The sequence below is a fragment of the Eublepharis macularius genome, chromosome 1 (assembly GCF_028583425.1).
Source record: "Eublepharis macularius isolate TG4126 chromosome 1, MPM_Emac_v1.0, whole genome shotgun sequence".
Taxonomy (NCBI): domain Eukaryota; kingdom Metazoa; phylum Chordata; class Lepidosauria; order Squamata; family Eublepharidae; genus Eublepharis; species Eublepharis macularius.
This window is the reverse complement of record NC_072790.1, coordinates 26,619,927-26,631,993: the sequence shown is the minus strand read 5'-3', so window position 1 is coordinate 26,631,993 and position 12,067 is coordinate 26,619,927. Positions and strand designations below refer to the sequence as shown.

The 12,067-nt window shown below is 45.5% G+C and overlaps 1 protein-coding gene across 1 annotated transcript in view; it reads left to right on the top strand.

Moving 5' to 3' along the window:
- Nucleotides 1–8,140, top strand: part of LOC129328488 (24-hydroxycholesterol 7-alpha-hydroxylase) — a 29,873-nt gene extending 21,733 nt beyond the window's left edge. Inside the window, exons 9-12 of the mRNA XM_054977593.1 lie at nt 42–137; nt 2,703–2,791; nt 3,487–3,574; nt 6,429–8,140. Of these exons, the coding sequence (XP_054833568.1) occupies nt 42–137; nt 2,703–2,791; nt 3,487–3,574; nt 6,429–6,500 (345 nt within the window). The 3' untranslated portion in view covers nt 6,501–8,140. The remainder of the gene's footprint in view (nt 1–41; nt 138–2,702; nt 2,792–3,486; nt 3,575–6,428) is intronic.
- The last annotated feature ends 3,927 nt before the right edge of the window (nt 8,141–12,067 follow it).

The following is a 12,067-nucleotide window of genomic DNA, read 5'->3' as shown; positions in this document are numbered from 1 at the left end:
TTTGTATCTATGTGCCTAAAACCACTTTCTCCTCCTCCTAGAATTTCGTCATCCCTGCTGGCGACATTTTGATGCTGTCTCCGTACTGGATCCACAGAAACCCCAAATGTTTCCCTGAGCCTGAAATTTTTAAGCCAGTGAGTTACTACACTGGAGCCGTTCGTTTTGCTCTGTTCCGCTGGGTTGTTTGTGGAGTATACTGTTGAATGTGTCTGCGGGCGCACTGCTCCCACAGTAGGACTTAAATCCTTTCTTCGGGGATCCTCTATCCGTGTCCCTTCCCACACTGGATGATGGAGCTGGCTGGATACTGTTATAGCTGCACCTGCTTACCTGGCAAAGAGGGAGTTTGTGTGCAGGCTGTCAGAATTTATACAACAAGCAGGGCTTTTTTTCAGGGGGGACGCGGGGGAACCTCAGGTGGAACTCAGTGGGTTGTCCGCAGAGAAAATGGTCACATGGCTGGTGGCCCCGCCCCCTGATCTCCAGACAGAGGGGAGTTGAGATTGCCCTCCATGAGGGCAATCTAAACTTCCCTCTGTCTGGAGATCAGGGGGCGGGGCCACCAGCCATGTGACCATTTTCTCTGCGGGCAACCCACTGAGTTCCACCACCTCTTTTCTGAGAAAAAAGCCCTGACAGCAAGAGCATTCAGACGTTTGCCTGCAAAGAGCCCTGCCTGGAGTTTGTAGCTCCAGAGATGAGTTGCTGTCTTTTATCCCTTGCACCATGGTGGTCTTCTCTGGGGAATGTGCTGTTAGCTCCTTCTTGTGGTGAGAGTCGCACCTGGCAAAATCCCTACTACAGCCATCACACATTCATTGGCAAACCACCACTTGTTGGTGGTAGGTGGGAACAGAATTGCCGGGGATGTTGTGGGATTGCATGTGCCAGGCTGGCCACATCCCCTGTCATCTCTGCTGGTGTTGCACTTATTGCTTCACTGCTGTTTGAACATAAGATTATGATTTGTTGTACTGGTGGTGTTGGCCGGCAGGACCATAGGATTAGTCTTATCAGTCTGGAACATTCAGCCACCCTGAACTAGGTGCCATTGTTTTGATGCATGCTGAGAGAGAGCAATGGAGGAGGTGGAGCTTTTCAATGAGACAAGAGTTTCATTGAAGACACTCTGCTTCATTAAGTGGTAAAGAAGATCTCTGCTTCGTTAAGTGGTGCCCCAACATAGCAACCCAGCCACTTTCCCATTCATTGTGGGAAAGATCATTCCTTCCTAGCTGCAAAGGACTTGTCCTAGATTCCAATGCCTCCTTTGTTTCATACAACCTTAAAAATCTGCCTGTAGGAAAAATCTGCCTCATAGTACTGTAGGAAGGTGGGTACCTCTAGGTGTCCTTACACTCTTGGGACTGCCTGTTGATAGTGTGCTACCCTAGTCAGGCTGGAACAGTCTTCACCAATGTCTTTCTCCAATCTGTGCCATATAGATGTGTTATCGTAATAGGCTGAGAATGAGACAAGCTGATGAGATTAGGCTGAAGAAAATCTCGGGTTTTTCCAGTCATTCCATCTTCCTGGTTGTCTTTTTGTGTTAATGCCTCCTACATTATTTCAGGCTGTCATCTTTCTAACAGTGCCCAGCATGCAAAGGACGGCATCTTCTGCATACAATTTTAGCAGTTTTCCAGGGCAGCCCTTTCCCACCATGCTCAAAATGGCCCCTCAGGGTCAGTAGCCCTTCAGCATAGCACTTCATGAGGTGTGAGGGACCCCCGCTGGAAGGCAACGAATTGTACACCCCTCCTCCACACTTGCATGGAAGAGCTTTTCACGTGCACACAGACCTCTCAAGATCCAGGCCATTTGTGTATCTGTTCCACGCGCTTTGATTTCTTCCATTCTTTCCAGTCGCATCATAGATACAATGCAAATTATCCATCATCAAGAGCAATCTTGGAAGGAAGGCATGCATTTCTGGCGGTGTACATGTTTCCCATGCAGAAAGTGTATGTGAACAGAGTGGACAAATGCCATCACATAAGTGAAGTTTTCTAGCCAGCTTGAGTGACCCAAGTTGCTCCTTCTAAAATTCTGTTTGCAGCTTTTCCACATGAGTTAGGTAATCTGAGGTGTCTTGAGAGGCATCTGGCTGTCAGGACGCTCCAGTTGTTTGAGTAAACAGAAGCATAAGCTTTCGAGAACCACAGCTCTCTTCGTCAGATGCATGCATCTGACGAAGAGAGCTGTGGTTCTCGAAAGCTTATGCTACAATAAACTCATTTAGTCTTAAAGGTGCTCCTGGACTCTTACTATTTTACAACTACAGATGAACACGGCTAACTCCGCTGGATCTAAGCCAGAAATGTTCGGCATCATAAATTTCTCCTTACAAACAAGAAGGTTGAAAGTTTTGCCTTTTTCTTTCATTGAAAGCCGGAGTTCTCAGGTGAGCTTCAGCCTCGGCTCTCCTTTGTCTCGGGGCCAGGGTTCGGAAAGAAGCCTGCCAGCCGCCCCGAAGAGCACCAGGTGCGAGGCGTTGTCTGCCGGCAGCACTTCAGGTTTCTTCACTACCCTCCCGCCAAATCTGGAGTTTATTATTTATAAATGTCTAAACGATACTAACTGGGGGAGCCTCATACCCAAGGATTAGCTGTAGGAGGCCATTTTTAGTTTGGGAGGGAGGAAACGTCACGCTTCTTTATACAGAGCCGGTTTTGGAAACGAAAGTTTTCTTCCCACAGGATCGTTGGAAAGAAACAAATTTAGAGAAGAATGCTTTCTTGGACGGCTTTGTGGCGTTTGGAGGAGGGTCACATCAGTGTCCAGGAAGGTCAGTGAAATGGCCACAAGGAAGGACTAGAGGACAACCCGGCTCTTTGCAACGTCACGCCCCCCCCCCATTGGTTTGTTTTCTTTTTGTCAAAAAAGATGGATCCTTTGACCTTTGAAATGACTGGTCTGATAGCCTCCACTCAGCCATCGGCAGGCGTGTGTGGCGATTAAAGTAAAGGGCAGTGCTGGATATCTCATAGTCACATCTGCTTAGTTTCGAAATTCTTCCACTTACATTTTTTTAAAAACTGGGATGAGTTGTTTTAGTTGCTAGTATACTGATGTAAATATTGGGTCATGATGCATATCGAGCAGCAGCGTCTTGAGCTGAAGGAGCACCTTTGCAGCTTCCCACCTTGGTCCTCCTGTTGGGCAAACGGGTGGCAGCTGATGAGGCAGCTGCAGCTCTTCCGGGAGCTTGCCCTGTGGCGCATGGCCGGGCAACATCTAGGTTAGATTACTGCAATGCACTCTAAGAGGGGCTGCCTCTGAAGACTACTCTTGATACAGAACGCCGCGTCTAGGATGTTGACCAGAGTAGGTTGCAGGGACCACATCAGTCTTGTTCAGTCTGCTTTGGCTCCCAATTTGTTTCCGGGTCCAATTCAAGGTGCTGGTGTTTCTTTCCTTGTTAATTATGTGCTTTTTTAAAAAAACGCTGGAGAGAAATTGACTGCTCTGTCTTTCTTTCAGGTGGTTTGCTATAATGGAAATTCAAGTCCTCATTGCTTTGTTTCTTTATAAATATGAATGTACCCTTATGGATCCACTACCAAAGGAGGTAACAATAACATATTGAGAAAACTACTTTCTATTATGTAATGTCTTGTGTATATCATTGCAGTTTTGTAGATTTGCTGGATTTCTGAACAGTTATAATTAGAACATGGAAGGCCTTTGCTTACTTGTATTTCTTTTCTGTGAAAAAACCATGAAAAACCTTGCATAACAACAACAACAACATTCAATTTATATGCCACCCTTCAGGGCAACTAAACACCCACTCAGAGCGGTTTACAAAGTGTGTTATTATTATCCTCACAACAATCACCCTGTGAGGTGGGTGGGGCTGAGAGAGCTCTGAGAGAGCTGTGACTGACCCAAGGTCACCCAGCTGGCTTCAAACAGAGGAGTGGGCAATCAAACCCAGTTCTCCAGATTAGAGTCCTGCCGTTCTTAACCACTGCACCAAACTGGCTCTCAGTAAGAATCCTATCTGATCATTCTTACAGATTTTTGCATTCCACTCTTGCCTGTGAAATTTTCATGCAAAATTCATGTGGAATACAGATTCTGATATAATTTTCATGGACTCCCCCCCCCCTGGGATTTCTTACCTGAATGTTAAATTGGAGCCCTTTTGCAGAGGAAGAAGAGATGGCAGCCAGGCATCCTTCCCTCATGGGGGAAGGTTCAGTGAGGAGGCCTCACCCCCATCCCAGATCTATTGCCATCAGTAAGGCCAGAGGCAGCAACTGGGCACACTACCCTTGTGTCTGGGCCATGGCCTCAGAAGAATGGATGTTTTAATTGATAGTTACCTTAATTTTAAATAGATGTAACTCTGAAGAAGGGGGGGGGAAGAGTGTGAGAGTGAGAGTGAGAGAGAGAGAGCAAGTCCCAAGCTTGTTCCAACAAATCAGCCTTGGTGTGGCTATTGAAATCGCCTAAAACTACCAATCCGGGGCATTTACCAGCAAAATAGATGGACATTAAACCAGCTGAGATCCATCACCGCATCGTGGTTAGAATGTCAGACTAGGATTTGGGAGACTGAGGTTCAAATTCTCACTTGCCCATGGAAACTTGCTGCATGACCTGGGGCAGGTCACACACTCTCAGCATAGCCTACCTCACAGGGTTGTTGCGAAGATAAAATAGAGAAGAGGAGAACAATATAAACTGCTTTGGATCTCCATTGGGGAGAAAAGCAGGGTACAAATTAAGTAAATAAATAAATGGAAACTTTAAACTCTCATCGGTACATATAGTCAAAAGCGGCAACTATTGGAGCTGGCGACCTACAGAAGGAGCACGGCACCCAAAACTGTCCTCCAGTTGAGGCTGAAACCAGCTGAGATAGAACATTAGTAGTTATTACGATATCATCCAGCCAGATTTCAGTCATGCCAACCAGATCTATATTTTTCATTCAAAATATCATGGATAATATAGATCTTATTTACAGATGTATTGGGAAACCGCAACATCACTTTGCACATGTCTCTACGGATGGGCCAGAGATTGTACAAGTACCAAGCACTTTAATGCCTCTTCACTTGTTTCCTGTAATCTACACATGCTGCTATATCTTGCAACCCCACGCAGCATCCCAATGCTTGGAATTTCCTTCAGTGCTGGAGGCCAACACATGACCAGAAAAACAGGCCCCTTCATCTGTAAAACTGTGCAGATTATCCCTCACCCATTCACATTTCCAGCGAGGCCTCTAATACACTCCAACAGCACCTTCTGCCTAAATCGTTGCTACATGCCGGAGTGATGATGTCTTCTTGTATTGCCCACTAGCGTTACAGAGAAGAGGTGACTGGCACTGGCCAGTCTCCTGAGCTGGAGATCATCACCTCCTGTGAGGTGGGTGGCGGGTCACTTTGGGGGATAGATCCGTGGCTCTGTAGTAGAGCATCCAGAAGGTCCCACGTTCCCGAGCATCTCCAGTTAAAAGAATAAGAAGTGGATGGTATAAAATTCCTCTGCCTGAGACCCTGGAGACACGCTGCCCATCAGTGAAGACAAGGCTGATTCAGTATAAGGCAGCTTCATGGGTGTGGGAGGGCAACGTGGTTCACACCAGAAGAGGAGAAATCCACGGCGGAGCTGCCTATTATGAGCTGTGATGGAACCTCATCATTCAGAGGCCATATGCAGCTGAAAACCACGTATTAAGGAGCTGCTGTCTTCATGCCTGGCTTGTGGGCTTCCTCCAGCGGCATCTGATGGCCCACGTTGGGAAACTGGATGCTGGATTAGATGGATCTCGTCTAGCATATTTCAGTCCCATATTCCTTCAGTCCTATATACTTCAGTCCAGGGCTTTTTTTCAGCTGGAACGCGGTGGAACGGAGTTCCAGAACCTCTTGAAAATGGTCACATGGCTGGTGGCCCCGCCCCCTGATCTCCAGACACAGGGGAGTTTAGATGGCCCTCCGGGCAATCTCAACTCCCCTCTGTTTGGAGATCAGGGGGGCAGGACCACCAGCCATGTGACCATTTTTTCCACGGGCAACCCACTGAGTTCCACCACCTCTTTTCCCAGAAAAAAGCCCTGCTTCAGTCCTATATTCTCGAAAGCATCAGTGCCTTCTGAATGACATGGAATCGTCGTGACTTTTTAAGTATGAAAGCTTGCAACAACCCCATTTTTTAGTCAGTTGACTTAGGTTCCTTGCTGTGTAAGAAAAGAGTTATATATGACAAATCGAGGGTGAGGAGCTATGACAAAAGACTGGAAATCTTTCTGCTTCATATTTTAAACCTGAAATGACTGGAAACAGATGATAAAAGTTTGGCTTATTGTAATCAACAGTGGTTTCACCAACAGTAATGTGCGTTTGAATCTTATTTAGGGAGATCTCCTGAAGTGCATGCTAATAGGTGCTTTTCTGTCTTTACAGAGCCCTCTCCACTTAACAGGGACTCAGCAGCCCGAAGGACCGTGCAGAATTCAGTATAAAAGGAGAGCCTAAAAATAAATAATCCATAGCACCCGACCCAGTTCCCATAGCAGCCACTGCCACACGAAGAGGCTGTTGATCTCAAGGGCTTCCTCTGTTCTCAAGAGCTTGATGTGTTGTCAGGTGCCATATCTGGAGTCTGAAAACCAGAGGTTCAATTATACTATGCAACCTGTATTTTTATACTGTGCTGGTGATTTCAAGGCTTTAGATTCATTTACACCAAGAACAGCCAGCTTCTTTTCATTCATCCTTTTCATTGTATGGACCCAACTGGGGGAACTGAGCTCTGTAATTAACAGACTATCCCCAACACCAAAATATGTTAAGGACACAAACAGCTTCTGTTTGAGCCAGACAGAGGAAGATAATCTAGGCACTTCCTTTATAACAGGGTGGTTCACTCCTGCCCTGCGGCTGCCTGACTAGAGATGGAGCCCTAAGAAGATATAAAATGTTGCCAAACTGTGAACTATAGCACTCATTTCCTACTTTGCACAGGCCGTTGGTAAATTGGCCTACCTCATATGGGTATGGGGGTTCAGCAACACTCAATTATCATGAATGAAAATGTGTAGGGTTGTATCCAACTGTGGTTCTGCCAGCAGAGGACAAATTTTGCCCCTCCCATTGCAGATCTCAATATCGTGCCCAGTATGCTGAGATGCTGGCGGGGCAGTGTTCCAAAGGGCTCAGCGGGCTGCAGTGGAAGGGGGAAGACAGGAAAGTTCCATCCCAAGAACAGAGCAGATGCCTGGATGCCACCCACTGTCAACAGGGCAGTGCTTTCACCCAAGTGTCATTTGTCTCCTCAGCATTGCCTGAACAGGAATTCTTCTATTTTGTTCAGTCTAAGAAATATCCTGGGGGAAAATTCCAATGCGAAGAGGGGGACATAGTACTTTGAAATGCTTTGGAATTTCTCAAAACTAAAAATCCCCAGGTTTTTAGCAAAGCTAAAAATAAAGACGAGAGCTTTCAGCTACTCAGTTCTGTAGGAGTCAAACAGAAGAGATCGAGAGCACCCATCTCATCCTGTCTGTGAAAAGCAGTTGGCTGGCACGCGTAGCCTCCATTTGCCCCAATGCATGGGGAAGAGAGAGGGAGTTTAACCCTTCAGTGGACACTCGACTTTGTACTTGAAGCTGCCCCCCCTGCTTTGCCTTTACCATTTTAAAAGAAAATGCATGCTTTAAAAGAAGACACATTTTCTGTTTTAAAATGCAAACAACCGTGCAGGGAGCCTTATCTCAGACAGCAGAGCCCTCTTCCTTCCCTATCTGCCCGCCGCCAAAAGGCACACGCCTGTCATTTGCATTGATGGGCAGAATGGAATGTGTAACCTGTATAGTCTTTTGAGCCCTAAAAAGCAACACTACGAACTTAAAAGGTTTGCAGATATTTACAGTAACTAAGACCAGACTAGGAACTCAGTGGATGCAGATTCTTATATTCCCAACCCTATGCATATTTACTCCGAAAAGCATCTTGCTGTGTTCAGTTGGGCTTACTAATAAGCAAATATAAGTGATTGGTTCAATCTTATGGGATTTGGACTCATATCCTTTACCCTTAACAACACAGAAGATGCCGTAGGAGCACAGCAAGTGCCTAATCTGTACATTTCTAACAATAAATGCCCCCGTCTATTAGCTGTGTCTTTCTTATTCATATGAACACTCTCAAGTGACCACAGGATTCCTTCTCGTGGAGTTTTCAAGGAAAGAGATGAGCAGAGATGGCTTGCCATCACCTGCCACTGCGTAGTAATCCTGGACTTCCTTGGTGGTCTCCCATCCAAGTACCAACCAAGGCCAACCCTGCTTAGCTTCTGAGCTCTGATGAGATTGAACTATACCATGAGGCCTTCCCACTGTGTCCTTCTTGGTGGTGGAGAGTGCCTTCAAGTCAAAGCTGACTTTTGGCGACCCCTGGTGGGGTTTTCATATCAAGAGACTAACAGAGGTGGTTTGCCATTGCCTGCCTCTGCAACCCTGGTCTCCATCCAATTACTGACCAAGGCTGACCCTGTTTAGCTTCTGAGATCTGACAAGATCAGACTCACCTGGGCTATCCAGGTAATAGCCAAATATTATTATTACTAAGTTCCTTGATGGGACAGGTCACCAATGTTTATTTCTTTTCTGAATGGATCAGCCTGTGAAGTCTCTTCAGGTGAAGGTACCAGTGAGGCCAGTTATATGTTCATTCTTCTGATTAAGGCTTAGAGGAGGAGTCCCTAACGTTTTTGAGCCTATGGGTACCTTTGGGATTCTGAGACCGGGTGGTGGGCACAACTACAAATTGGCTGCTCCAGGAAGCAGAGCCAACCACAAAACGGCAGAGGTCATGCTTAACTCTAGCAGTACAGTCATCCAACATTTTAGGCAGAAGCTTTGTTTAAAGGGATGCCTTTTATATTGAATGTATTGCTTAAAATTACGTTCTTGCATATACACAGCTTTGTTGCAGTCATGTGGTGAAGATCCTTGTGCTGTGATGGCAGCTGCTGTCAAAGCAGCTTTTCACAAGCCTGCCCAGACAATCAGATCTCCAATGGCCAATCGGCCCCACCCACTTTCTAAATACAGGCACCACGTTGGAAATCCCTAGCCTGGAGGAAGGGGTTGCTAGGGAGTATTTATAGCTCAAAGTGGGTCCGTGAGAAGTTGCCCATCACCAGCATGGTGCAGTGGCAAGAGTGTCAGACTAGGATACTGGGAGACCTCAGTTCAAATCCTCCCTTCTGTTATGGAAGTTCATTGAGTGACCTTGAGCCTCTCAGCTTGACCTACCTCACAAGGTTGTTGTGAGAGAATGGAGGCATGGGTGAACAAGGTTCTAAGCTGATTTGACTCCCAACGGGGGGGGGGGGGAAGTAGGATACAAATAAATAAATGCAAACACATCATTGTTTAGAGCCAGATATGCTAATAGCATTTAATTTTTCAATATGCCTTTTTTTGCAAACTAAATTAAAATCTTCTTACAAAAACTAACCGTACAGCCCTAAGAATTCTTCTTGGGAGTAAGCCCCACTGAATTAGACCTAAGTATGATTGTGTGTGTGTGCGCATGCACTGTTAAATTGCAATTAGAGATGGGCACGAACTGAAATACGAACCAAAGTTCGTTACAAACTTTTTGGTTCGTGAACTAGCAGTTCTCGGGGTGCATTTTTGACAAACCATGACAAACTGCTGTGATCTTTAGGATAGTTCATTTGGTTGGCTTTTTGGTTTGTCACTGCAGACAGCCTGGCGCCAATCAATCCATGTGCGGGGTGGGCTTTCTGCAGACCTTCTGCTACCCTGGAAGTGACATATTCACAAACCGAATGAACCGGTTCGTGAACCAAGCAATTTTATGCTGGTTGGTGGTTCGTGAAATGCGACGTACCACGAACCACAATAAACTGCCATTTTCTCGGTTTGTGCCCACCTCTAACTGCAATCAATTTATGGTGACCTCAGCAAGGGGCTGTCAAGTCTAGTGAGAAGCAGAGGCGGTTTGTCACTGCCTTCCTCTGCAGAGTCTTCCTCGGTGGCCCCCATCCAAGTAGTGGCCCTGATCAGCTTCCGAGATTTGACAAGACTGGGCTGCTCCAGGCTGCCTTCCCTCCAGGATTCTGCTCTTTAAGAGACCAAATGTTAAAAACACAACAGAAATTGTTGACGAATAAAACAGTATAAATGGTATATAGTATTTTAAAAGTTAAAAAGGGGGGGAGTTGCTGTGTGTCTCATAGAAGACAGACCAATACATAATACCAATACATACATCCTATTTATTATGATACTGCAGTTAAAATATGAGGAGAGGGGGGTTTAGGTAGCTATCAGTGCAATCCTAGACAGAGTTACACTTAGAAGGGTGTAACACTGATTTGGATGGCACGGAAAGTTTTTAAGGTGCCATCAGACTATTTCTGTTAACTTGTATTCTTAGTCATATCTGCTTTAATTATACAGACCCAATTAATATTTTAGTCAAGTACCTGCTTTACATAAAACTTGGACATACATAATAACATGCCATAAGTTTCAAGATATTCAGTGCATTCCATATGTAAGTCTGGTTTAAGTTCAAGAGCAAAAGCAAATAGTTTTTCCAGGGCCACACAATGGAAACTGAATGGGACACGAGGAAAACTTTCAAGAGATAGTGAAGATTTAATTGAATTCTATTGACAGCAGAGGTTGGTTATGTCTTCATGAGGAATTTTGTTTGACATGCTACAGATGGGGGAGCTCTTTATTCCAATGCTTTGATAGCGAATATACTAGGAAGGATTTGATGGATGTATAAATATCTTTTTTTTCCATGAGAGTCGTGGGAAGTTAATTATAGCATTGACCTCATTACAAAGATTGTATTATTCTCCACATGTGCCAGACGAGAAAGAGCACGGCACAAGCGGGGGGGAAGGACTGGAATTAAATCAGGAATGCTTTGCCCCGTTCCCAGCTCTTCAGTGGCATTAGCAAGTTCTCTTTGGCAATGCCAGAAGGAAATGTAGGCAGTGCTCCTTCCGGGGAGCTCCTGAGCGCACAGGTGCATGCATTCCAGCCGCCTCTACACCCATCACGATTTCTGTTCTCTGGTCTCGCTTTTCATGGCAACATCTTCCCACAGTAAATCGCCGAACAGCTGTATGAGGTTTGTTTCAGGAAGCCACTGCACTAAAAACTGAAGTGCGTGCGTGCGTGCTGGTGGTTTCTGGGCATCAGGGCCATGAAGTGCTGGATGGGGCAAGTCACATCAAATGGTGCCTTGCGTGTGGGAATGGGCTGCTGCGGGTCAGGTATCCTAGACCGAGGCTGTGCTTTCCAGTGGTAGCAGTTCACACATTCGGTTGCTGTCCATCATGCATACAGCGGTCGGACATTAGAAAATGCAGCCTATCTAAAAGGACAATCACAGAAGGAAAACGAGGCAATCTTTGCTCTACATCAGTTCACACATTCGGATCACATGGGAAGAAAAGAATGATGTACCTACATGTGGAAACCAACCTCTGTGTGTCAGCTAATGCCAGACAGACATGCCCCAGTACAATGTAATTTTAGGACTGCTGCATTAAATCTACATTAAGCACACTGTAGCCTACACAAGCCACCATAGTGCCTTCACAGTAAATAAACATCTCTAAAGATTTTGCTTAACTCTGTTTTCTGCACTTGCAGAGTAGTTCTGGACCCTCCAACTCTCCAAATGAATAAATGAAGGTCTAGAAATGTTTATTAAATATATTCAAGACCTATGTACATGTCTAAAAAGTAATAAAAATAATGTTACCCCCCCTTTTAAAATCCTTGCTATTTTTAAGTGTGATTAACGTGTTCATAGGAACACAAATGAGGTACCTGTTGGACTGAAGGCCCTGGTCTATACATGTAGCAGAGTGATAAAGAAATGGGGTAGTGGAGAGCTGAGATGGGAGACCCTATTGGACCACTTCAGACGACAGCCGGAGATCCCCTCCATGAGAAACACCCTGCAAGTAGAAAGTTTGCACAGCAGGAAGCAGGATGCACTAAACCACTTACATCTAATGTGCTATTTTTTTTTACCTGCGG